Source organism: Scyliorhinus canicula, chromosome 23 (genome assembly GCF_902713615.1).
Source record: "Scyliorhinus canicula chromosome 23, sScyCan1.1, whole genome shotgun sequence".
Lineage (NCBI taxonomy): Eukaryota > Metazoa > Chordata > Chondrichthyes > Carcharhiniformes > Scyliorhinidae > Scyliorhinus > Scyliorhinus canicula.
In genome coordinates, this window is record NC_052168.1 from 2,740,659 (window position 1) to 2,768,492 (window position 27,834).

Genomic DNA, 27,834 nt, shown 5'->3' on the forward strand with positions numbered 1-27,834 from the left:
CACCCCTTCCGCTAGGGCCGCCTCTGATTGGCTTGGACGGTACGTCAATCGGCGCTTACCGGGACCGCTATTGGCCGTCCCCCAGACCCCGCCCCTCCGGCCCCCCGACCCCGCCCCTCCGGCCCCCCCGACCCCGCCTACCGGTCCCCCGACCCCGCCCCTTTGTGCGGCAAGTTTGTCCGGGAGAAATTAGCGCCGCCGAGCTGGAAGCGGGCGGCCCGGTGCGGCGGATCCCACTCATCAACCGGGAGGGGGGCGCCCGAAGTGGTTTGAAGAGGAAAAAAAAATTTTTTAGGCCCTGGAGCTCGAGCCAGTGTTTGCAAACAGAGGCGGGGGGGAAGCCTCGAAACAACCGAATTGAGGGGACGGGGAGACCTGAAACCGCCGGCTGAGGGGCAGACTTTCAACCGCCGCCTGTTGTGGGCGTCGGGGAGCCTTGAAACAGCCGCCTGGGGAGCCTAGAAACCGGGACCTGGGTTACCGGCGCCGGGGAGCCTAGAAACCGCCAGCTGCGTCGTGGGCCGGGATTTGTTTTTGGCCGGCATATTGACATTTCCCTTTAAAAACCCGTTAAAGGGGCCGGGCCCGCAGGCCCCGCCCCCCCCCCCCCGCCCGCTGAAAGGCCCCGGATCATGTCGGCGCCGGTGCTGGCGGCCGGGCCGGGAGCGGGGTCCGGAGCCGGAGCGGGGTCCGGAGCCGCGATGGTGAAAGGCGCCTCCAGGCGGGGCTCGGCCTCCAGCGGGGATTCGCCGCGCTCGGGGAGCCCGATGTCCACTGGGCCCGGAGCCGGGGACTTGCCCAGTATCTTCGCCCCGGAGCTGGACGAGGAGGTCGGCGGGAATGTGAACGGCGAACTGGAGCCCGACCTGGCGTCAAAGGTACCGGGCGGGGGGGTTGGTAAGGATATTGGTACAGGGGGATGGAGTTTGGGGGGGGGGATTATTATGTTTGAGGGTCGAGGGGGGGGAGGTGGTTGGGGGTCGAGGGGGGGGGGGAGGTGGTTGGGGGTCGAGGGGGGGGGAGGTGGTTGGGGGTCGGGAGGGGGAGGTGGTTGTGTTGGGGGTCGAGGGGGGGAGTTGGGGATCAGGGGGGAGGGTTGGGGATCAGGGGGTTGGGGGTCAGGGGGAGGGTGTTGGGAGTTGGGGGGGAGGGTTGGGGAGGGTTGGGGGTCAGGGGGGAGGTGGGGGGGAATGATTTGGTCTGTGGGGCGTGTAGGTGGGCAGCAGCGCTGAGGGGAAGGATGTTGCCACAGGGCATGGGCACAGAGGGTAGGGGACCTGGAAGTTGAAATGGGAGGGGTAAATAGGGAGGGAGGTTTGGGGTGTATAAGGATGGGGATGGGAGGGACAGGTAGACAGCGGGGGGACTGCAGAAGGATTTGGACAGACTAGGAGAGTGGGCAATGAAGTGGCAGATGGGATATGAATGGGGGCATAGACTATTTCCTATATGGGAAAAGGCTTCGGAAATCAGAAGCACAAAGGAACTTGGGAGTCCTTGTTCAAGGTTACCTTACTGTTAACAAACAGGTTCAGTAAGCAGTTAGGAAAACAAATTACTGACTGTCTTTAAGACCGAGATAGATAGATAGATAGATTCTTGATTAATAAAGGGATCAGGGTTCTGGGGAGAAGGCAGGAGAATCGATGGCCAGAATGGCCGAATTCTGCTCCTAAGTCTTATGAAGATCAACGTGGATATCAGAGATGCAATTTCAAATCCCTCCATCCAACCTCTGAGCCATCACAAGTGCTATCACTAAAGGTTGCATAAACATGGTTTATATTCCAAAGAATTTCTATGGTTGGGGCAGATTGAGATTTTAAAAGTATGTAATCGAGCAGGGGAACTATTTTCTCAGGTTGGGGAATGCAAAATGTGGGAACATCTGAAACATTTGCTGGGGTAAAACAAATGAATTGTATTTCTGTAGCACCGTTAATTATTGTGGGATATCCCGAAATAATTTGCAGCCAATGAAATATCGCTATTGTTTATTTGAAAAAACAAACCCCTGAAAGTATCCTACAATTCAGGAGTGAAATCAAAAAACCTTTCACAGGAATAGTGGGACTTGCAGCTTTGGAACCTGCCATTTGATAGCTGTTTGAAATCAAAATAGGAAATACTCAACAGGTCCAGCAACAACCGTGGCGACGGAAAGAGCGTTTGAAATGTTTTCTTTCACATTTCTAGCAAACCTGGTGTTCTGCTTTTTGGGTTTTTTAATTGGATAACGGCACCAGAGGATTTTGGCCACTGGTGGCTGGATGCAGATTTCCATGATCCAATGCTGATAGAGATATGCAGAGGGACAGGTAGTATTGAGGAGGAGGCAGACGAACTTGGACAGGCTAGGAGAGTGGGCAAAGGAGTGGCAGATGGAATACAATGTGGAAAAGTGTGAGGCTTTGGTAGGAAGAATGGAGGCATAGACTATTTTCTAAATGGGGAAAAGGCTTCGGAAATCAGAAGCACACAGGGACTTGGGAGTCCTAGTTTAAGATTCTCTTAAGGTTAACGTGCAGGTTCAGTTGGCAGCTAGGAAGGCAAATGCAATGTTAGCATTCATGTCAAGAGGGTGAGAATACTAGACCAGGGATGTACTTCTGAGGCTGTGGAAGACTCTGGTTAGACTCCATCTAGAATATTGTGAGCAGTTTGGGCCTCGTATCTAAGGATGGATGTGCTGCCCTTTGAAAGGGTCCAGAGGGGGTTCAGAAGAACGATCCCTGGAAGGAAGAGCTTGTCATACGAGGAGAGGTTGAACTCTGTATCTGTACTCTGTGGAGTTTAGAAGGATGAGGGAGGGATCTTATTGAAACTTACAGGATAGAGTGGACATGGAGAGGATGTTTCCACTCGTACGAAAAACTAGAACCTGTAGGCACAGCCTCAGACTGAAGGGACGATCCTTTAAAGCAGCGATGGGGAGGAATTTCTTCAGCCAGAGGGTGGTGAATCTATGGAACTCTTTGCCGCAGAGGAGGCAAATTCACTGAATGTCTTCAAGACAGAGATAGGGTTTTGATCAATAAGGGGATTGGAAGTTATGGGGAGAAGGCAGGAGAATGGGGATAAGAAACATATCAGCCATGATTGAATGGCGGAGCAGACCTGATGGGCCGAATGGCCTCATTCCACTTCTACGTCTTATGGTCCATTCGTGCACAGTAAGATTCCACCAGTGAATGACCACCCTTGTTGCAGGGGTTGGCCCAGCCATGAGGTGTAGTACACACGTAATGATGATGATCCTGGGCCGTGCGCAGAAACCCTGACATCAGATTGTGCCGTCAAATGCAGAAACATCCCCGGCTGCCTGTAAATTAAAGAATTGTGTTCGGTCGTATCAAGGACCAATAAAAATTGACGATGCTGAACTTGCAAACACACAGATCTGTCGTCCAACATAACAGAGGGCTGCATTCATAATTTTAAAAAATGTTTGTAGCTGAGGTGAAATGTATTTAATAGTGGGCTGAGTGCGATGGATCAGCTAGTCTCCTGAAAGATGAGAGTGAATTTTACAATTGTACACTGAATGTAGCAACTGTACCACAACTTTAACAGGAGACATGGCACGTGTGACCTCCAAATAGTGGAATTAATCCAACCGATGTATAATGACAATGAAATATTCTGGAAGGGAGAGGACTCCCAACAAAAGCAAATAATCCTGAGTTCAGTTGTATTAACAAATGCGAGTAGAAGGCAGAGCTAACATGAGAGGCAAGAATGAAATTAATAACGTACACAGCAGTGGTGGAGAGGGTAGATCTTTTATTTGTGTATTGTGCCTTTCACGTCATCCTATTGTGCGATACACAATGTATTGTTTGATGTGCAATGATTGGGATGTGTGCAAACAAACCTCATCTCCTCGCCCTGATTAAAGTTGAAGCAGTTGAATCCTAGTTTGTGTGCAGTAATCACTTTTTTGAAAAAAAGAAAATGACAGGTGTTCTGTTTAACCCTGGACTGGTGAAGACACCCAAACCGTCGGCTTCCTTGGGTGTCCCAAAGCTTTTCATTTTTATCTCTTCGTTTCAGTGTCTGCTGATTTCATCTTTTGTCAGTGTGAGTGCATGTAATTGCCTTCACCTAAATTCATCGGAAATTCCAAGTCACTTAAAGAAAAATGTTCCTCCGCTACCTTGTCGTTGGCTTCTTGTCCCGGCTTCATAAAACCCGACAGCAAAACAGGTGGTCAAACCTTTACCATTGTGTTTCCAAGTCTGACCATTGGCAGGTCTGCTTTGTTTTGACTGATATTAGACCGACTTTGAGCGTCTTCAGGCAGTCCTGAAATCCCCACTGATCTTGTTTATTTTGTGCTTTAGTTTGTGTTGGTGAGTCCGAGCTCGGAGCAGTATGACTGCCTGCTAAAGCAGTTGCGAGAGCGTATGGACGAGGGTTGTGGGGAGACCATCTACGTAATCGGGCAAGGATCAGGTAAAGTTTGCCTATTTCTAGATAAATGTAGTATTATTCGGACCATCAATTTAGAAAATAAATAAATTTGGAATGCCCAATTTTTTTCTCCAATTTAAGGGGCAATTTAGCCTGGCCAATCCACCTACCCTGCACATCTTTGGGTTGTGGGGGTGAGACCCACACAGACACGGGGAGAATGTGCAAACTCCACGCGGACAGTGACTCGGAACCGGGATCGTACCCGGGTCCTCAGTGCCATGAGGCAGCAGTGCTAACCGCTGTGCCGTGCCTCACACCATCAATTTTAATGCCTGTATACTGTCGCCCCTTCCCTCCCTGCTAACTTTTAGTTGTCTCCACCTGGCATTTGTAAGTTTATCATGATAAACATTATTATCAAGTCCTTTTTGTTTCCTATTACAGTTTGCAATTTCAAAGGGAAATTAACTGCGTAATAAGACCACTGTAGCCCGCTCCATTTTAATAGGTGTGCTCACTCATTCCAGACGGCAAGAAATACGGTCTGAATGATGATGACATTGAGGCATCTGTAGCAACTGTCAAGAGTCTGGCCGAGCAGATTTACTCTGATCTGATTCTTCTCCGAGAGCGGCAGGAGGCAGGTGGAAAAGTGGCTGACTACTTAGTTCGGAAGCGAGTTGGGGAGAATGACTTTTTGGAGGTCAGGTAAGGAACTGGGGGGGGGGGGGGGGGGGTCAAAAAGTAAAATTGGGAATATTCATCCGGTCAGGTGGCACCTCTGCAGGAATGAGAATCATCTAATGCTTCTTTTTGTTGTTTAGGAGGTGGGGAAAGTGAGGGTTTCTGTTTCTCCTCCTTTCCTGAAGGCGTTGACTTTCTTGCGGGTCAGTTACTTTCTCGTATCTTGCCCGATTGCCCAACCTTTGTGCATGAGCCTAGAGCATGAGTGTTATTAGGCTGTTCAATTACAGAGCCCTGTCCAGCTTAACAGTCGCAGCCTACAATATGGTTACAGGTGTCAATTGTATCCATTGAGGTTAAGTGGAGAGACGGAGAACTTTGCATAAATGATGACTTGAGCACATAAGGAGAGACTTGCTGATGGAAACGTAGAGTGGAATCAGGAGATATATACCTGTAATCATAGAACTCCTACAGTGCAGAAGGAGGCTATTTGGCCCATCAAGCCTGCACCGACCATTTGAAAGACCATCCTACACAGATCCCATCCCTGCCCTCTACCTGTAACCCCATATAGCCTTTGGACACTTAGGGCCAATTTATCATGTCCAATCCACCTAACCTGCACATCTTTGGACTGTGGGAGGAAACTGGAGCACAATAAATCTATTCTCAAGTGAATACTGGTTGGTTTCTTCCTTCACCAACTGGCCATCGGGAATATAACAACAGGCTAGCATTCAGAATCTAGTGTCTCTTTTTATTTTTGTCGCTTCCACCTGCTACGAGGATGCTACCAGGACTTGATGGTCTGAGTTATAAGGAAAGGCTGGGACTTTTTTTCCCTGGAGTGTAGGAGGCTTAGGGGTGATCTTACAGAGGTCTATAAAATAATGAGGAGCATCGATAAGGTAGATAGTCAACATCTTTTCCCAAAGGTATAGGAGTCTAGAACTAGAGGGCATAGGTTTAAGGTGAGAGAGGAGAGATGCGAAAGAGACCAGGGGGAAAGTTTTTCGCACAGAGGGTGGTGAGCATCTGGAACGGGCTGCCAGAGGCAGAGGTGGGTATAATTTTGTCCTTTAAAAAGCAGACAGTTACATGGGCAGGGTGGGTATCGAGGGATTATGGGCAGAATGCGGGCAAGTGGGACTAGCTTAGTGATAGAAACTGGGCGGCGTGGACCAGCTGGGCCGAAGGGCCTTTTCCATGCTGTAAATACCTGTTATTCTATAACATAGCCCATTGACACAGAGGTGAACACTAACACACCTGGTTCGTGCCTGGGGGGGGAAACCGCTAACTTGAGGCCAAATGGGAACTGGAACTGGAGTCCACGAAATTTCCAGAAATGTGTTGTAAACTGAAATGAATCGACTCTATGCAAGTTCCCTTTACTGGCAGAACTGGGAGGTTGCAGGTGATTACATCAGCTTATAGACAATGAATGGTCCCTGTCGAACACCTCTTTTCAGTTGGTCTTGCAGTTTGCAATCACTGGAGTTCACCCCCCCCGCCTCTCTCCTTGCAGGGTAGCCGTGGTCGGGAACGTGGATGCTGGGAAGAGCACCTTGTTGGGCGTCCTGACGCATGGCGAGCTTGACAACGGGCGAGGATTTGCACGGCAGAAACTGTTTCGCCACAAGCACGAGGTTGAATCTGGGCGGACAAGCAGTGTTGGCAATGACATTCTCGGCTTTGACAGCACGGGGGATGTTGTGAACAAACCAGACAGCCATGGCGGTGGGTTGGACTGGACCAAAATCTGTGAGAAATCCACTAAAGTCATCACCTTCATTGACCTGGCAGGGCATGAGAAATACCTGAAGACCACAGTGTTTGGGATGACTGGGCATCTACCGGACTTCTGCATGTTGATGGTAAGAATGAAAAGATTTGCTTTTATAAGGCACCTCTTGTGAATCCCAAGGATTTTACAGCCAATGAACCACTTTTTCTTTCTGGGGTCATGTTCATTCTGAACCCTCTCTTCCGCGAATGCCTCCCAGCTCCAGTGAGGCGATGCCCCTGCGTTTGAAAATAGTGCCGTGAAATCTATTACGTCCACTTCCAAGAGGCAGGCTGCCGCGGCTTAGTGCGAGTTCTGGAAGGCAGCAGCTGTGATGGTGCAGCCCTCTGTTATTGCCTGACGATGTTGGGGGTGGCACGGTGCTAGAGTGGTTAGCATTGCGGCCTCACAGTTTCAATTCTGGCCTCGGGTGACTGTGCGGAGCCTGCACCGGAGTTCTGCAGGTTAGGTGGATTGACCATTGCTAAATTGCTGCTTAATGTCCAAAAATGTGCAGATTGGGTGGGATTACGGGGATGGGTGCCAAGGTAGGGTACTCTTTCAGAGGGTGGGTGTAGACGGTGGGCTGAATGGCCTTCTGCGCTGTAGGAATTCTATGGTCAATTCATTAGGAGTATCCTTCTAGATTATGTGCTTGAGTCTCTGGAGCGGGATTTGAGCCAACAATTTACTGACATCAAGGCAAGTAAGTTACCGTCTTAACCATACTGACACTAAATGCCCAAAGGAGCTTCAGTTGTTATGGATTCCATTCTTTTGTTAGTTTTGTTTCTTCCCCTCCCCCTCACTTTCCCACCCACCTTTGAACACTGGCTGACACACTACTGAAGTTTGGCTCCATGAATATTGTCTGCCACCACCCCCCAACCCCAGGTTTGAGGCCTGGTGCTGAGGTGTGGGGGTATTGAGGAGCGTGTTGCTCAAACAGGAATGTCTGGCTGTCCCAATGAGTGCTTTTGCTGATTTTTCACCTTCACACAGTAGACCAGGGTGCAAAAAGCCAGTTACAGGCCACCCATCTGCTCCTGACACTGGGTTTAACTCTGTGTAAAGCTGTGCTCAAGATACACGCTGTGGATCTACGCCGCAGTCAGTGCCTCTTGATCCCGCCATGAGTGCAGATGGTGGATTGTCAACCAGAGCTTGTGCCGATGACAAGTGTTTGAATAGGTGGAGCCCGATAGTGTCAGGATTCAGAAACGGGTACAAATGGTATTCTCTAGCCCTCTAATCAGATATATGAAAGCTTTGTTAAGCACAGTGTTTAAAACCTGCAGTTGTTTGATGCTGGCTAACTAACCTGATCACCTCCAGAAAACATCATGTGCTTCGGTGGGCTGAGAGCCTGGAGGAGGGGACTGGGGGCTTTGGAAAGGAAGCATTAGCAAAGTTAGATCAGTTCATCTTCATTAGGTTAGACAAAGCCTGCAAACCAACACCAGCAGCTTTACAGAACAGGGGCTGCAGCTCACCTTGATGGGCAGCTAGGGGTGGGCACTAAATGCCTGTCTAGCCAGTGATACCCACATCCAGTAAATCAATTTAAAAGAAAACGATTGAGTGCCGACAGACAGCCTGAAACACCCGGGGCTCAAGCTGCTGCCATAGAGGTGATGGGAGTCAGCCACGGGAGCTCTGATGGTCAAGCAGAGATTTTGGGGAGGGGTGGGGGGGGTGTGAAAGACAAACTTGCATTTCTGTAGAACCTTTCATGAGCTGCAGCTGTCCCAAAGCCTGTCACTGCCAACTGAGGTACTTTGTTGTAATGCAGCACAAAATAGAGGAGCTGCTTCATCATTGACTCGCCCCAGGTGAGGCCCCAATCTCTCTGCTTTCATTTATTGATACGCAGAATGTACAGGCCACTCGGCCTGTCTAGCCCTCGCTGGCGTTTTGATGAGGATTTGTACAAAAGGGGGGGGGGGGGGCTTTAGTATTTCAGATCTGCTGTTGGTCAGCTGCCTTTTCTTTCACTCTGACTGGATACATGTTTTTTCCCCCAAAGGTTGGTAGCAATGCCGGAATCGTGGGGATGACCAAAGAACATCTGGGACTTGCTCTGGCCCTCAACGTTCCTGTGTTTGTAGTGGTGACAAAGATAGACATGTGTCCAGCCAACATCTTACAGGGTAAGAGGGGAAACACGAAATTGCCATTTGAATTGACACTTGAAGGTCCTCTTTCCAGCCACCTGTGACAGGTGAGGCTTCTGTTTTGTGTGTACAGCCAGTGAACATTAACAAAGGAGAGGAGCTGCTTCATCTTTGACTCGCCCCCAATCTCTCTGTTCTGGCCATTATCACTGATTTTAGCAGAAAATGACTTGCACAGAGTATAAATAAACATACTGCACAGTTGTGGATATTTACAAAAGAAAACACATTCACGACTGTTCACTAACCACAGGAGTGAAGCACACTCACTTTTTCCTTTTATCACCAGGCAGAGAAGGAAAAACATGTACAAACTGCAAATGTGAGCATTGCAATCTCAGGACAAATGGTGGTGCCTGTTACCCATTTATTGATGTTTCCCAGTTGGCTACACAGAATGTACAGCCACAGGCCATTCAGCCTGACTAGTCCGTGCTGGCTTTATACTCCACTCATTCCATCTGCCCTATCTCAGCATTTCAGCATGTCTTTATATTACATTTTCTCTCATGTACTCTTCTAGTTTCCTTATGAACACATTTGACTACTCCCTGTGGTAGCAAGTTCCATATGCTAATCACTGTCCCTGTGTAAAGACAATTCTCCACATTTCCCTCTTGGACTAATTAGTGTCCGTCTTTATCTTGTATTTTAGAGCCCCTTATTTTGGGTTTCTCCGTTATCCAACCTGACCGACATATTCATAACTTGAATAATTCTCCATTATTCAACCTCTCCCGATTGGCTCCAGTTTGCAGTTCTGGTCAACCTGATTTTTTGATTTTTCTTTACAAACCCCCCCCCCCCCCCCGCCCCCCCGGGAAGTGCATCTAACTTTTTATGCTCCACCAACTGTGTTTTTGAAGAAATAAATTTAGAGTACCCGAATAATTTTTTCCAATTAAGGGGCAATTTAGCGTGGCCAATCCACCTACCCTGCACATCTTTGGGTTGTGGGGACGAAACCCACGCAAACACGGGGAGAATGTGCAAACTCCACACGGACAGTGACCCAGAGCCGGGATTTGAGCCTGGGACCTCGGCGCCGTGAGGCAGCAGTGCTAACCACTGTGCCACCGTGCTGCCCCGCCAACTGTTAAAGCAAAGTCCCCCTCCCGATCGTAATCTGTCTGATTAATTACTGACAAAAATGTTTAAGTAAGGATTTGTAAAAGCGTTTTTAATGAAAGTTCTCATTAACTCGCTCCTTTTAGAGTGGCGCAGTGGTTAGCACTGCTGCCTCACGGAGCTGCGGACCCGGGTTTGATCCCGGCTCCGGGTCACTGTCCGTGTAGAGTTTGCACATTCTCCCCGTGACTGCGTGGGTCTTACCCCCACAACCCAAAGATGTGCAGGGTAGGGGGATTGGCCACACTAAATTGCCCCTTAATTGGAAAAATGTAAAGACAACTAGCTCCTTTGTTTAACACGAGGAATATCTGGAGGTGGGTGTCAGCCAGCTTGGGAGGGCAAGGGTAAAAGCTTGGGGGAAGAGAAAACTTTAGAAACGGTTTCTATAGTTGGGAGGTAGACTGAGGCGATTCGGACAGCAGCACCCTCGCGGGTGGGGGGGTGGTCCTGCACTCTGTGACTTGGTGAATTGACAGGTTTGGTTCTGTATCTTTATTAATCAGAAACACTGAAGTTGCTGCAGAGGCTGCTGAAGTCTCCAGGCTGCAGAAAGATCCCAGTCCTGGTCCAGAACAAGGATGATGTGATTGTTACAGCGTCCAACTTTAGCTCGGAAAGGTAACAGCTTCATGGTCCTCTGACTGGGACAGAGCTTTTGAATGTTTTCCCTGCTTTCAGAAAGCAGAGTCTAGCCAACGTACATCCCGCAGTGAGCCTCAGCAGGCTGCTTGGCTGGGTTAGGCTTCACTGCCAATGCAGTGGCCCAGCATGTGTGCTTCTGGTAGGGTGAGGTCACTGGATGTAGGGTTTTGGTCTATCCCTTTCCCTAACTGGTGGTTAGTTACAGCAACCCTACTGCTGCTTTGATGATGATGCAATTAGCAGCTGTAATTGGGCACTCTGCCTCGTGCTTGCTCTGTCGGTCAGGTGGATGTTACCCAAAGTGGCACAGCATAATCGAAAGGGAAACTGTCCACAACAGTGATGGCTGATAAGACACCGTAGCCTTGTGATCCTGGCTATCTAATCCATGCCCAGCTAACTGTGGAGCGTTTGATGTTGAATCATAGAATCCGGACATCGCAGGAGGACATTCGGCTCATCGAGTCCGCCCCGACCCTTTGAAATAGCACTACTAGGCCCACTCCCCTACCCTATCTCTCTGACCCCACCCAACCTTTGGACTCCAGAGGCAATTTAGCATGACCAGTCCACCTAACCACATCTTTGTGACTGTGGGAGGAAACCGGAGCACCCAGAGGAAACCCACACAGACACTAGGAAAACGTGCAAACTCCACACAGTCAGTCACTCGATGCCGGAATTGAACCCGGGTCCCTGGCACTGAGACAGCAATGCTAACCACTGTGCCATCGTGCTGCCCTCTGGGACATGCTTCTTCTAGGCAGTTTGTTGCTGTGGGACGTTGACCAGTGCGGGTTCACCAGAGTGTTTCACCCTGTTGTCTGGACGCTGCCTTCCTGTCCAGTGTCCCTGGTGTTTGTCCTTGACATGCCATGTGTGCCCTATGCCAATTCTTCTTTTATCCGATACCGGTTTTGTGTTCTTGCCCCGTAACAGAGTGCTCCCTTTTCCTTTCTCTCAGGATGTGCCCAATTTTCCAGATCTCCAATGTGACTGGGGAGAATCTGGAACTGCTGAAGATGTTTTTGAACCTGTTGTCGCCACGGACAAGTTTCAAGGAGGACGAGCCAGCAGAGTTTCAGATTGACGACACTTACTCCGTTCCGGTGAGAACCTGCATGTGGGGCCTGCTTATTACAAAACGGCCTCTGTATTAATCCTGTGTATTAAGCGTGCAGATGAGAATTCCATCACCCTGATACATCAGTCCATTGATTCAGTGTCTGTAATGTAGTAACACGATCAAACCAAAACTAATGCCGAGTCGAAGACAGAAATATTAAGACGGGCAACAAATACAGGGGCGTATTTAAGGAGCCTTTTGAAGGCGGACCAGGAGGTGGAGAGCTTGGGGATTAGATGACTGAGGGTATGGGAACCCATAAGGCATCACTTTGAATGGCCATTATTCACAAGTGAGATGAACATTTTGAGTGATCGATCATGGAAGAGTTTAGAAGGATGAGGGGGGTTCTTATTGAAACTTACAGGATACTACGAGGCCTGGATAGAGTGGACGTGGAGAGAATGTTTCCACTTGTAGGAAAAACTAGAAGCAGAGGCCACCATCTCAGACTAAAGGGACGATCCTTTAAAACAGGGATGAGGAGGAATTTCTTCAGCCAGGGGGTGGTGAATCTGTGGAACTCTTTGCCGCAGAAGACTGGAGGCCATTTCACTGAGTGTCTTTAAGACAGATAGATAGGTTTTTGATCAATAAGGGGATCAGGGGTTATGGGGGGGGAAGGCAGGAGAATGGGATGAGAAAGATATCAGCCATGATTGAATGGCGGAGCAGACTTGATGGGATGAGTGGCCTAATTCTGCTCCTATGTCATATGGTCTTTTGGAAAGAGAATCCGAGGCCAATAGGTTGTGAATGATTTCTGAAAGGGTTCCTGGGGGCTTAACTGATCCATTGTGTTTTTTCTTTGTCCTGATCCATTGAAGTGAATGGGAACATTCTGCCTGTTTCTCCTGAACTCCATATTGGATTTGTTACTGATTTTAAACTCCTGCAAATTTACCCGAGCAAACCTGACCCACAAAGCCAAAGATTGAATTGGGACCTGTTGACTGAGGCCAGCTACCTTCTGTTCAGTGGGATGGTCCCAGTGCTAAAGTTTGTTTTTGGTTCTTTGGGATGTGGGCATCGCTGGCAAGACCAACAGTTGTCACCCATTCCTAATTGCCCTTGAGGACAGTTCAGAATCAGCCACATTGCTGTGGGTCTGGAGTCACGTGTAGGCCAGACTTGGTAAGGACGGCAGATTTCCTTCCCTAAAGGACATTAGGGGACCAGCTGGGTTTTTGTGATCGATGACCATTGTCATTCCCACCATTAGGGAGTAGCTTTCAATTCCAAATTGTTTCGAATTAAATTGAGTTGAAATCCACCAGCTGCCGTGAGAATTTCCTGGGCCTCCGGACTCCTAGTCCAGATACATTGCCAGTGCCCCCATTGTCTCCCCACTGACTTTAGCCTAGGTTGTGTGGAAGAACGAGATGTGTGGATTGAGGTGGGTGGGGTGGGGCCACCATGTTCGGTGCTGAAGTTAGAATTAATTGACTTGGTGTCAGCCAATGCTCGCTCCAGCTGGCACTCCAATGCAGCACTAAGGGACTGGAGCAGTTCTCGTCGTCCGGATTATATTGTTCAACCGGGGCCCTGTTCAAGTGAACAAGATACCTTGGCACAATTTAGTGTTATTCCCGGCTGACACATTAACCAGCACAACAAAACTGGTCATTTAAAACTTTTTTTTTGTTGTAACTTGCCGAGCACAAATTATGGTGCACAATTATGGTGCTTCCCTACATTACCGCAGCTCTTAGGCCTCAAAGGCAATTCATTGTGTTCTGAACCTACAGAGGGGAGATGCTTCAGAAAAATTCAACCCAATTCGTTTTGCACCCAAAACAGGCTTTCATCCATCGACAGGGTGGATCAGAGACAAAGAATTTCCGCTGAGAATGGACAGAAATCTGGCGCGTCTTTGTTAGCAATATGGAGTTTCATCGTCCAGGCTTGCCTGGTGCTCAGCGTTCCATTGTAAACCCCCCCATCCCCCTCCCATTTGATTTTATTTTCTAGGGCGTTGGAACAGTGGTGTCTGGAACGACGCTAAGAGGTCTGATCCGATTAAATGACATATTGCTGCTGGGACCCGATCCACTGGGGAACTTCATGCCCATTGCAGTGAAGTCAATCCACAGGAAACGAATGCCAGTCCGGGAGGTTCGAGGTGGCCAAACCGCATCCTTTGCACTGAAGAAGGTAAAACTCGACTCCACACCTCCGCTGATCTACGTGTGTTCGCTTATTCTCCGCTTGCGTGCATGTACAGATCCAATGCCGATTCTCTCCACTTGTAAACAGCTCCTAGCCCGTGTGGAAGCGGCACCATTGACCTTCGATTACAGAGACTGAGATTTCCCAACACTGAAATAGGCCATTCAGAAGTGGTCTGTAGAACATAGAACATAGCAGAAGGAGGCCATTTGGCCCATTGAGTCTACACCGGCCCACCCACCACCCCAGTTAAGCCCACACTTCCAATCTATCACCGTAACCCCTCCTAACCTTTTCCGACACTAGGGGCAATTTAGCAATCCATCTAACTTGCACATCTTTGGACTGTGGGAGGAAAACCCACGCAGACAAGAGGCCGGTGTTCTGGCCTTTGCGTCCCTAGTAGCCCGGCAGAGGATCTTGCTCCAATGGAAGGATGCGAGGCCCCCCAAGCGTGGAGGCCTGGATCAATGATATGGCGGGGTTCATTAAATTGGAGAAGGTGAAATTTGCCCTGAGGGGATCAGTACAAGGGTTCTTTAGGCGGTGGCAGCCTTTCTTGGACTTCCTGGCGGAACGGTAGGGAAATAGGCAGGCAGCAGCAGCTGGGGGGGGGGTTTTGTTCGGTTCGGTGGGAGGGAGAACTGTGTACATAGGTTTGTGGGATGTGGCGGGTGTTATCTCCTTCCCTTTTGTTGTTTGGGTGTTCTTTTGTTTTTTCTTTTGAAGTTGGGTGGGTGTTGGGTTTTTACCGCGGTTGTTTTGTTAATATTGTTGTGATGTTTATATTTTGTAAAAATCTTAATAAAAATTATTTAAAAAAAAAAGAAAACCCACGCAGACACGGGGAGAACGTGCAGACTCCGCACAGGCAGTGACCCAGTGGGGAATCGAACCTGGGACCCTGGAGCTGTGAAGCCACAGTGCTAGCCAATGTGCTGTCGTGCCACTCATACTACTGTCAACATGGGCCCCTTGCTTCCTAGTTCAACATGCCTGAACTTTTCTCCTTTTGTGGTTATCTAGGTTCCCCTTTATACATCCATGTAGCTGTGATCTTACTGAAACACAAGGTCCTGAGGGAACTTGATACGGTGGGTGGGTCCCTGGAAGGTGTTGCCTCCTATCCCGGAGATTAGAACCACTGGACACAGTTACAAAAAGAAGAGGGCTACCCTTTAAGACGGAGATGAATAGAAACTTTCTTCGGATGGTTAGTTAGTGCATAGAATTTGCTTCACCAGAAAGTAGTGGTGGCTGGGTCATTGAATTTATTAAAGATAGAGTTGCAGTTTTGATAATCAAGGGAATAAATACCGTATTGTTGGGGGGGGGGGGGGGGGAGCGGGGAATGCAGCACAGGAGACAGATAGAAAAGTGGAGATAAGCCTAGATCTTATTGAATAGCGAGCAGGTTCAGAGGGACGAAGGTGGAAAGTGCGGTGTGCCTCACTTCAACAAGTGCCGATGCTATCGAGCTTCACATTATCGCCCACTCTTTAGTCAAGTGTTTGCTCCCAAATTCTATATTGGATTTTAATAGAATCGCTGCAGTGCAGCAGGAAGCCACTGGACTCTGTGTGGAGACTCCGAAAGAGCCCCCTAGCTGGGCCCGCTTCAACAACCTATTCCCACAACCCCACCTACCCTTTGGACACGAAGGGGTAATTTATCATGGCCGATCCACCAAACCTGCACATCTTTGGACTGTGGGAGGAAACCAGAGCAAACCCACTCAGGCGTTTCATAGAATTTACAGTGCAGAATGAGGCCATGAGGCCCATCAAGTCTGCACCGGCCCTTACAAAGAGCACCTACTCAAGCCCACACCTCCACCCTATCCCCATAACCCATGTAACCCCACTTAACCTTTTTGGACACTAAGGGCAATTTATCAAGGCCAATCCACCTAACCCGCACATCTTTGGACTGTGGGAGGAAACCGGAGCACCCGGAGGAAACCCACGCTGACACGGGGAGAACGTGCGGACTCCACACAGTCAGCCGAGGCTGGAATTGAACCCGGGTCCCTGGCACTGTGAGGCGGCAGTGCTAACCACTGTGCTACCGTGCCTGCTTACTCGTCATATTATTATTAATCATCATTTTGGACTGCCCTGCAAACGGAAACACCTGTGTGTTTACACCATCAAACTGTGCATAATTTTAAAGACACTAAATTCAACATCAACTCTCCTAAGGTCCGCAGCCTGTTTATCTTTTCTTGGTGATTATAGCCCCTCAGTTCTGGCATCTTCCTTGTAAACCAGTGGATAATTGTATGACCGCTGTGATACTGAGACCCAGGATCAATCCCAACTCCTTGCTGGGCTCCAAGGATTACAGCTACTATTCCTTTTACAATTCCCAGGCGATGCTTCCACATAACGTCTAGAAGCGAAACTTTGCCAAAGAGAAAACTAAGGTGGAATGAAAGTCATCGACACGAGAGGGGCAGATCTGAAATATATTGGGGGTGCAAATTGAGGATTAACACACGGGAAAGTGTTTATAGTTATTAGATCACAGGATGTTTAATTTGCATAGCTAATGAGGAGGAGACAATTTGAAGGGAAATTGGACGCAGAGACTGGAAATTTCCTCCTGTTTTGCAGCGTGAACATCCTGATGGATTCTAATCTTTTCCTGAGTGTCTAACTCGTGCAGATTGTTTGCATTTTGTGAATACTGAAACAACAGCAGCTGTGTGTCCTTTAACAAAAACTGCCCTGCTCAGAGTCCAACTTCTTCTTTCCCCACCCCCAGATTAAACGTTCCTCCATCAGAAAGGGAATGGTGATGGTATCTCCGAAACTCAATCCTCAGGCGTCCTGGGAGTTCGAGGGAGAAATCCTGGTGCTGCACCATCCGACCACGATCAGTCCTCGTTACCAGGCTATGGGTAAGCAAACTGGAGGTGGAACCCCTCTGCGGCAGTGAGGAACACCTTTCATTAGTGAATCTTTTGTATTCCAGACTCCTGTTGAGGTTGGAATTTAGAAGGATGCGGGGGGGGGATCTTCTAGAAACATATAAATTATGAAGGGAATAGATAGGATAGATGCGGGCAGGTTGTTTCCGCTGGTGGGTGAAAGCAGAACTAGGGGGCATAGCCTCAAAATAAGGGGAAATAGATTTAGAGTCATATCATAGAATTTACAGCGTAGAAGGAGGCCATTTGGCCCATCGAGTCTTCACCGGCTTCTTACAAAGAGCACCTTACTCAAGCCCACATATCTACCATATCCCTGTAACCCAGTAGCCCCCACTTAACCTTTTTGGACACTGAGGGGCAATTTAGCATGGCCAATCCACCTAACCCGCACATCTTTGGACTGTGGGAGGAAACTGGAGCACCCGGAGGAAACCCACGCGCACACGGGGAGAACGTGCAGATTCTGCACACTGTGACCCTGGAGCTGTGAAGCAACTGTGCTAACCACTATGCTACCTTGCTGTCCACGGTAGCATATTGGGCTGGATTTAAGACTGAGCTTAGGAGTAACTTCTTCACCCAAACAGTTGTGAATCTATGGAATTCCCTGCCCAGTGAAGCAGTTGAGGCTCCTTCGTTAAATGTTTTCAAGATAGAAAGATAGCTTTTTGAAGAATAAAGGGTTATGGTGTTTGGGTGGGAAAGTGGAACTGAGTCCACAAAAGATCAGCCATGATCTCATTGAATGGTGGAGCAGGCTCGAGGGGCCAGACGGCCGACTCCTGAACCTAGTTCTTATGTGAGTTCCAAGCGGGAGGGAGTAGAGTATCCAGTGCCAGCTTGACTTGATGCGTGGGGTTGGGTCAAACCCCACACTCGGGGGTTTGAGCTGGCTGACACGTCCCAGAGCAGCACTGAGGGATCCTGCACTGCTGAAGGTACAGGTGTCTTGATAAGTCATTGAACTGTGACGCCGCTCCATCTGCTCTTTGGGGTGGATGTGACGGATCTTACGGCAGGGAGGGTTATCCAGTATTCTGTGCAATATTTATTTGTTGCCCATATTATTTAATTTTTTATCTGGTAGTTTGTGGGATCTTGCTGTTTGCAAATTTAATGAAGTGTTTCCACGACATCTTCAAAAAGTACTTAATTGGCTGCAACGTCCTGAGATTGTGAATGGTTCTACAGAAATGCAAGTCTTTGTAGATTCTGTCCCTCCCCGCTGGGTGAATCAGTCGGCAGTTTTGTTGCGAACATTCTGACCAATTGCTCATTTAACTCCTCCTCCTATCCCACAGTGCACTGTGGCAGCATCCGTCAGACAGCCACCATTCTGTCCATGAGCAAGGACTGCCTGAGGACAGGGGACAAGGCCACTGTCCATTTCCGCTTCATCAAAACCCCCGAGTACCTACATGCGGATCAGCGCCTTGTCTTCAGAGAGGGCAGGACCAAAGCGGTGGGGACGATAACCAAGGTAACAGTGTTGGGCCTGGGCCGCCATTGGATCGTGACCAGCATCTGGGCCAGGATGATGGGAAGGACTTCCCATCACCTCTGAAAAATACAGAGAGCCTGCTGGGCCAGACATGGACTGGAATAAAACTCCCATTAATACACTTGTACAGAGCTCCGTATGCTGAGAACGGGTCTTTATGAACCTTTGATTTGCAGTCCTGTTCCTGGGACGTTTGGTTCTTTGATGGAATCTGTTTGGCCTCCTTCCTCCCCTGACTGCACTGGCCCCACAAGACCAACAAGTGTCTCGCTCATCGGCACAAGAGGCCATTCAGCTCCTCGAGCTGGTTCTGCCAATTAATTAAGCCATGGCTGATCTGTATCTCGGCCCTTCACCAGCATCCCGAGATACCCATAACCAACAAAATCAGTCAATCTCCTATCTATTGACCCACGAGGGAGAGTGTTTCAGATTTCCATTGCCTCTTTCACTCCTGGGCAGGCTGGATCTAACTTTATGAAATAAAAACAGAAAAGGCTGGATAACCTCATCAGGTCTGGCAGCAGCTGTGGAGAGAGAAACAGAGTTAACGTTTCGACTCTTCTGCAAAATTCTATGGCATCTCCTTGTTTGAGATTTCCCTTTAGAAAGTTTTTAGCATTTAAACATTGCTATTGGATTGCGACTCGATCTTCTAACCGCCAGGGAATACAAGCAACATCTATACAACTGGCCTCGTAATTCAACCCTATGAAACCCAGCATCAAGATGAGCCGGATCCCATCCTGATGGGTACCATTCTCATTGGTTTCGCTAATGGGCAGTGAGAGGATGCCTTCGCTGTCTTTTTTCAAATTTAAAGTATGCAATTCATTCATTTTTTTTTTCAATTAAGGGGCAATTTAGCATGGCCATTCCACCTACCCTGGGCATCTTTGGGCGAGACCCACGCAGACACTGGGCGAATGTGCAAACTCCACACAGACTGGGGCCGGGATCAAACCCGGGTTCTCTGCTCCCTGAGGCAGCAGCGCCATTGTGCCACCCACCATCATTGTCTTGTCCCAAACCAGGAATGCTGAGGTTACCTGCAGTGTGTCTCCCTGCTTACCAAGCTGAAATCGGCTGATCTAGCAGAGTTCAGGGATTGACACTTCATTCCGACGTGATGCTACGGCAGCTGTGCCATTTAATTCAACCTTTCCAGCCATGGAATATTTGTCAGCATTTTGTTATCTCAATAACTTGCACCTTTAGAATCGTGATGGTGACCTGACTGTGAGCAGAGAAAATGGGGTAACATATTACAGCGTGTATGGATTATCTGTGTGAGGTGGAGTCTGAGTTGCTGCTTAAGCAGGTTGTGGATTTTGCAAAGCAGTGCAGGCCCTGGTGAATGGGGAAGGCAGCATTTGATCAGGTTTAGGAAACATTCTAATTGGCCAAACTGAGTCGATTGTAACCACTTGCTTGGGTTTGTCTCAAACCAGTTAATCCAGACCACAAATACATCGCCATCTAACACCAAGCCCCTCCAGCTAAAGATGCAGTCGACAAAGAAGGGGGCCTTAGTGAAGAAGGAAGAGGTGTTGGCAGCAACTGGTTCGACCCTGGAGGAGGGTCCCTCGTTGGGACAGATGGCAGCTCTACATACATTGAGCCAAACACAGGTACGTCGGGGTGTCTTGTGGCTGTATTAAATTGCCTCCTTGGAATCTCTGTACAACCAACAGTGATGTGAGATTGAAAGCTGCTGCACACTCGTCTGTGACATAACCCAGACGAAATGTCATCACTCTGTGCTGGTCGTGATGGTGAAGGTTGCAGGTTTTGACCTTCAGCTGTCTTGTCTGCTCACGTTGTCTCTGTCTCTCTTTTTGCTCTCTCATGCTGCACGGTTTGCAGATGCCTTCAGAGGAGGATAAACAGAATCGAGATGTTAATAAGGAGAACAAGGTAGCTGCATGGATTCACTCGTTCTGTTTCATTTAGGGGTGCAGTTTGGTAATACTGTATTGGTGAAAAACCAGCAAGACGGTTTGCCTCAGTGCAAGCACATTTCCCATGGCCAATATTCTACGGCTGTAGAATAAGAGGGGAACCTGGTTGTGGTTAATTGGGTGAAAAAGTATGGGGATAAAACAATTCAACGTTCAGAAAAATACATCCCATTGAGAAACAGCTCATCCAGCAGGTCTCAACCATGGCTGGTTCAGGAAGGTACGAATAGTATTTTTTTAAAAGAAGAGGTTTACAATGTGGTGTGAAAACGCTAACAGGTCTGAGGATTAGGTGTGTTTCAGAAACCAGCAAAGGGCCACCATGAGGTTGTTGTGAAGGAAAAATCGAACTTGCTGAACTAATCAGCTATAAAAACATAATCATAAAAAGGAAGAAAGTAGCATTAGGATCCCAGACCCTAACAGTTAAGACACTGGTTAGAAATCCCAATATTTTGTTTAATTCGTAAGACTGAGGAAAGGATAGTTGGAAGGCTTCAGGAGTGATCCCATGCACAAATAGGGATATGGTATATTGAAACAAACTTTATTACTAACTTCACCATCATAAAACCATGCTTAACAATAAAATGAAACACTCCCTACCTCTTTTATCTCCACTCAAGCAAAACCGATCTCTGGTCAAAATCCACTTTAAAATACAGTTAGCGAACACATGGTTACCTGCTGTACACTTGAATTGAATTCCTTTTAAAATACTGAGAGAGCGAGAAATCTGGTCAGGGAACAGCCTGCAGATTATTGTTCAACCTGCCAGGCCTTTGGCAAAAAAACACCTGTACAGTTCACGGGCAAATCTTTAACTGAACACAAATTGAAACTCAACGCCTCAGCCACTGGCTCTTCCCATTAGCTATATCACACTGAGGCTAAACACAACGTCTCTGATTATCTGCTCTCCGGGGAACCAACTCCAGATAATCAATATACATGGTTGGAATGAATGATGAGTTCATTTTTATGATGCTTTAACTCCACCTCTTGTAGCCACAAATTCCAGATTTCTTTCAAACCAGGATTTTTAAAAACATGACTTCAGCAGTCTCACTATCCCAGGTTTTTAATCCTTACTGCACCAACTACATATAATACAATATATCTGAAATTTCCTCAAAGTAGCTAAAGTAAACAATAGAAAAAATTTATCATGCGGAACGATGAAATGGTGGAGGCCTTCGCCAAATATTTCGCATCTGTCTTCACAGTAGAAACCCCAAGTTTCACACCCAAAACAGATGGTAACCTAGGGGCTTAAAAAGTGAGGAAACTGAAGTATTGGAGTGGGCGGCACACTGCTGCTTCACGGCAGCGAGGACCCGGATTCGATCCCGGCCCCAGGTGTCCGTGTGAAGTTTGCACGTTCTCCCTGTGTCTGCGTGGGTCTCACCCCTACAACCCAAAGACGGGTGGCACAGTAGCACAATGGTTAGCACAGGTGCTTCACAGCTCCAGGGATCCAGGTTCGATTATCGGCCTGTGCGGGGTTTACACGTTCTCCCCGTGTCTGTGTGGGTTTCCTCCCGCAGTCCACAAATGTGCAGGTTAGGTGGGGTTACTGGGTTACAGAGATGGGGTGGAGGTTTAGGTTTAAGTAGGGTGCTCTTTCCAAGAGCCGGTGCAGACTTGATGGGCTGAATGGTCTCCTGCTGCACTGTAAATTCCGATTCTATGAGCAGGGAATGTGGATTGGCCACGCTAAATTGCCCCTTAATTGGATAAAAAAAATAAAATAAATAAAGCATTGGAGAAAGTTGAGGGACCAAAACCCAACAAAACTCCAGGATGTGATGGCCTACTCCTTAGGGTTTTATGAGGTGTCATACCTATGATTTACCAAAATTCCTTGGATTTGGCAATCCTCCCTTGTTTTGTTTCATTCATGGGATGTGGGTGTCACTAGCTGTGTCAGCATTTATTGCCCATCCCGAGTGGCTTGCTCGACCATTTCAGAGTCAACCACGTGGCTGTGGGTCTGGAGTCACATGTCGGCTAAGCCAAGTAAGGCTGGCAGATTTCCTTCCCTAGACATAGTGAACCAGATGGGTTTTTATCATCTTTATTGTCACAAGTAGTATATTAACACTGCAATGAATATGCTGTGAAAAGCCCCGATTCGCCACATTCCGGCGCCTGTTTGGGTGGGGGGAGGGAGAATTCGGAATGTCCAATCCACTTAACAGCATATCTTTCGGGACTTGTGGGAGGAAACTGGAGCACCCGGTGGAAACCCACGCAGACACAGGGAGAATGTGCAGACTCCACACGGACAAGTGACCCAAGCCAGGAATCGAACCTGGGACCCTGGCGCTGTGAAGCAACCGTGCTGCCCAAATTGCAACAATTAATTTGTGATCATTACTTTTAATTCCATATATATTGAATTCACATTCCAGCATCTGCTAAGGTGGGATTTGAACCCAGGTCCCCAGAGCATTATTCCGGGTCTCTCGATTATCTGTCCATTGACGATACCATTGTGTCATCGCCTTCACTAAAATTAGAAGTTGGCAAATGTTACATCGCTTTTCAATCAGGAAGGGCAAGAAAACATGAACTTCAGGCCAGATAATCTAACATCAGATGTTGGGAACTATATAAATGAAGTCTTAACTCTACACTTAAGAAAAGTATAATTAGAACAAGTCAACATGGTTTTGCTGAAGGGAAATTCTATTTGACAAATTTAGTTTTTGAGGATGTAACGGGTAGGGTTGATGAAACCAGTAGATGTAACCAGTAGATGTAGTATACCTGGATTTCCAAAAGGCATTCAATAAGGTGCTGCACAACAGGTCACGGCAAGATACAGGCTGAGTTGTTGGGTTGGGGGGGGTGTAATATATTAGCATTTATATAGAGCATTGGTTAATGGATAGGAAGTGGGCATAAACAGGGCATTTTCAAGTTGGCAGGCAGTAAATAGTGGATTGCCGCAGGGATCAGTGTTGGGGCCTCCGCTATTTGCAATCTATATTAACGGCTTGGAGGAAGAGACAGAATAGGGGCAACATGGTGGCGCAGTGGGGTTAGCACTGATGCCTCACGGCTCGAGATTCCAGGTTCGATCCCGGCTCTGGATCACTGTCCGTGTGGAATTTGCACATTCTCCCCGTGTCTGTGTGGGTTTCACCCCTACAACCCAAAGATGTGCAGGATAGGTGGATTAGCCACACTTAACTTGCCACTTAATTGGAAAAAATGAATTGGGTACTCTAAATTTTAAAAAGAATAGACAGAACAATGTGTCCAAGTTTCATGACACCAAGCTAGCTGGAAAGGTAATCTGCGAGGAAGATACAGTCTGCAAAGAGATATAGACAGATTCATTGTGCGAGTAACAAGATGGCAGATGGAGTATAATGTGGGGAAGCGTGAAATTATTCACTTTGATCATAAGAATAGAGAAGCAGAATATTTGATTTAAAAGGTTTGGAATCTGTAAGTGTTGATGTTCAAAGACATATGGTTGTGCTGGTTCATGGAACGCTGAAAGTTAACGTGCAGCGATCAATCAGCAAGTCAAATGGCATGAAAACCTTTATTGCAAAGGGATTGGAGAACGGGAATAAAAGAGTCTTGCTCCAATCATACAGGGTTTTGATGAGACTGCATCTGGAATACTGTGTCGAGTTTGGTCTCCACGTTTTAAAATTGATACGCTTGGAGGTGATGCAGCGGGGAGGAGGGGGCTGTCCTGTGACTAGAAGCTGAGTAAATTGAGTTCATATTCTCTGGAGTTCACCAGAACGAGAGGCAATCTCATTGGAACTGACAAGATTCTGAAGGGGTTTGATAGGTGGATGCTGAGAGATTGTCTCTCCTGGTCGGGGAACCTAAAACATGGGAGAACAGTCTCAGGTTAAGGGGACTTATCATTTAGGACTGAGATGAGGAGAAATTATTTCACTGAACGGGTTGTGAATCTTTAGAATTCTGTATCCCAGGGTTATGGATGTTCCATCTTTGAATCTATGGAATGCTGTGGGATAGACAGGACGTTAGTTTCAGGCAATTAAGAAATATTGGGAGCGGGCAGTAAAAGGGATTTGAAGACCAAAGTAGCCACGAATGGTGAAGCAGGCTCGATGGGCCGAATGGTCTATTCCTGTTTCTACTGAGATCAGTGAGCCGCAGCAACAGAACATACAGTGCGGGAGGTCATTCGGCCCATCGAGTCTGCACCAACCCACTTAAGCTCTCATTTCCACCCTATCCCCGTAACCCAAAAACCCCACCTAACCTTTTGGACACAAAGGGCAATTTATCATGGCCAATCCACCGAACCTGCACATCTTTGGACTGTGGGGAGGAAACCCACGCAGACACAGGGAGAACGTGCAGCCAGTGGGGAATCAAACCCATTCAGCCCATCGTGGCTGTGCTAGGAGCTGAACTACACCAGTGAGCCAGTGCCTTTAAGAAGAGAAATTTAAAAAGTAGACCTGAATTTAAAAACCAACCTGAATACTACAAATCTGAAGCAAAATCCCGGCAGGTAAGGCTGACACCTGTGGAGAGAGAGAAGCGATTAATGTTTCAGGTCTCTGCCCTTCCATCAGACGTGAATAAACTTGGTTATTGTCATTACCTATGGGCAGTTTTATTGGGTTTTGGTTGAGTTGGCCGAAACTCCGTGTCCCAGGAGTGTGTCCATAGTGTACCTGTTTAGCCTTGCCCACTGGCCCAGATCTGCTGGATTGTGGATAGTGTCTGAGGGCGTTGGGAGAGATATTCAGGAGTCTGTGCGCACTACCAGTGTCACGAGCAACCTGTTGGTATAATTAAGAATTCCAGATGTTTTAACATGCTCTCTCTGATTTCCTACCAGCCCAAGGGTGGCGGAGGGAGAAGACGAGGAGGACAACGGCACAAGGTGAAATCACAGGGAGCAGCTGTGACTCCAGCCAGTGGCTACTAGACACAGAGCATGACTTCAGTAAGCAACAAGACAAGAAAACTCCCTCCCTCCGTTCTCTCTTCCCCTTCTCCCCCTCTCTGATATCCTGAAGAATTATGGAAGTGTCTGGAGCCAATCAGGAAGTGACATGGACATTGGTTTTTTTTAAAAGAACATTTTTTTGAAATGGATTTTACATTTTAAACCATTTGAAGATGGTGACTGATGCATTTCGGGCCTGTTTTGAATTTTAAGCATGTCTGTAAAACTTTTTGATATAAAAATATTACAAAAAACATAATCGGCAGCTTGCTCCAATTGGAAGAGTGTATGAGGAACGCAGCCACTCTCTTTCACTCCAGTTATCCCTCGCCTTGTCTTTCAATCAGATTGGGCCTGCTCTTCTGTCTGTTTAATCTCTTCCAGATCACTCGACTATGACTGAATAATTTATAAACATATCGGTTTTTTTTATTGTCTAGTTTGCTGAAGAGTCGTGGGTTATTTTCTTGTGATCTGAGGGATTCTTTTACTTGATGATGCTGTATTAAGGCCATATTCAACCTGGTGCTGGGAGAGGGAGGGGTGGGGGGGAAGAATATTATTTTATCAAGTCTTAAAAATCAAATCAAATTTGGTATTTGTGATCTTACTGCTGGTTAAGTGGCTGCAGGAAGTGTTCAGACCTATCTCTGTCCTCATTTGAATTTCCTGCCCCTCAGTACACATTGTGTAGCAAAGTGAGTAAATGCGATCGGTGAGATCGCCTGTTAAAAAACTGATACCAGGGTTTTACTCTACAGCATTCAACTGCTTGTCCCCATGTCATTTTGAGCTTTTGACAGGAGCATGGGGGAGAGAAGCTGTGGTATAAATCCACCAATTTTAATAGCTGTTTGCCTGCTGTTGGGACCTGAGACAACATTGCTTTGAATGTGAGCTTGTTTTTGCCCCCATCCACCTCCCCAAAGTTAATTGATGTGGCTGAGTTTCCACCCCCCCCCCCCCCCCCCCCCCACACGAGACTGGTTAATTGAATATTAAACTAGTGTAGTTTTGAGAAGAAACCTGGACGAAAAGCCAAGTGGAAACACACCTCTGACCCCAGCAAATCTGTGACTTTGAGAAATTCACATCCAAGTTCTGGGCTGTCTCACACTTGGGACTTTTTGAGCAACTTGGCTTGCTGTGCCAAAGCAAATATTGAGACGATTGTGGCGCATGTACTAATTAGTTGGAAGAGTGCGAGGGAGGGTCGGGAAGGAACTTTGTTCCTCCCTTGGCAGCAGTTACTCTGAAATCCATTGATCGATTTGATTGGCATAGGTGGAGATCACTGGAAAGATAGTTTATGTATTCCTTTTTCAAGGGGTTTGTGTGTGATCGGATTGGAGTGTATGGATGCACATGACAAGTACGCAGTCCAAAGAAAAGTGCCTTGCCTGGAATACTGACGCTATTTTCAAAGTGATCCCTTCAGCCCAGAGCAACGTTTCCACGTGCTGTATTATCCAATTGGCTGTTTTAAGCGCAGTGACCCGAGCTGGGAGCATGCTCATTGCTTCAAATTGGAAACCTGTCCCTGTGCTGTTCAATCTTGCCAGGTTTAGAATATTCCATTTTGTCACTAGATGTCAGTCATGTACTCTACAAAACATGTAGCAAGGTCTCAAAGGGAAAAACTGATTTTACATAAAGGAATATATAAGAATGTACAGCACAGAATATGATCGTTCAGCCCACCCTTTGATTGTGCTCCATGTGGTGATGGAAAGAGAGGAAGGAGAATGTGGGTGTTTGAACAGCTCCGATATTCTGAAAGCTTCACTCACCTGATCAGCAGTTCTGACGGTCCGTTAATCCCAACCACCCTGCATCATTCGTGTCTTGCACCAAAAGGTTGGGCAGTGTTTTGAATCCGTTTTAATTGATAGGCTTGACAATGGAGCAAAATACAGTCATGGCGCCACCTCAGCATCACCAACTCCCGGGACTGATTGCAACTTCCTGACGTTAATTTGGAATGCCGGAGGCATGTTGATAATCTCTCTCTCTCGGAACCCGAGGGTACCAGACCTTCCCTTTCTGTTCTTGGAATGGGGGAAATTGTGCTGTGTTCATTAATAAAATTGTTCAACTTCACTGAGCTGTGACTCTATATTTGTACAGTGAGAACTTAAGTTTGGGGTGTTGTCCACATACATCATCAAGCTGGGAATGGATATTTGATCTGTTCAGTTGCAGCGTGTGAGAATTTGTTGCTAAAGTGAGATGAAAGGCTGTTTTTAAATCTGTGGTTGCTTCACTTCCTTCAGTGGGGAAATGAAGATCATATATACGCACTTTGGGCTGAGGAGGGTGGGTTTTTTTTTTACTGAAATTGGTGTA

At 47.5% G+C, this 27,834-nt stretch overlaps 1 protein-coding gene across 3 annotated transcripts; it reads left to right on the plus strand.

Moving 5' to 3' along the window:
• The first annotated feature begins 152 nt into the window (after positions 1-152).
• On the plus strand, positions 153-27,588 carry LOC119956269 (GTP-binding protein 1-like). 3 transcript variants are annotated; one of them, XM_038783335.1, is made up of 13 exons: positions 153-878; positions 4,344-4,455; positions 4,944-5,124; positions 6,632-6,980; positions 8,916-9,039; positions 10,698-10,812; positions 11,801-11,945; positions 13,934-14,116; positions 16,898-17,033; positions 18,368-18,546; positions 20,019-20,198; positions 20,434-20,484; positions 25,378-27,588. In XM_038783335.1, the coding sequence occupies exons 1-13, from the start codon at positions 633-635 to the stop codon at positions 25,465-25,467; spliced, it is 2,091 nt and encodes a 696-aa protein (XP_038639263.1). In that variant the 5' UTR covers positions 153-632; the 3' UTR covers positions 25,468-27,588. The 3 variants fall into 3 exon arrangements, with proteins under 3 accessions (XP_038639263.1, XP_038639264.1, XP_038639265.1); XM_038783337.1 differs by lacking the exon at positions 153-878 and adding an exon at positions 3,069-4,206; XM_038783336.1 differs by lacking the exon at positions 20,434-20,484 and having other exon boundaries at positions 154-878.
• Positions 27,589-27,834: the final 246 nt, after the last annotated feature.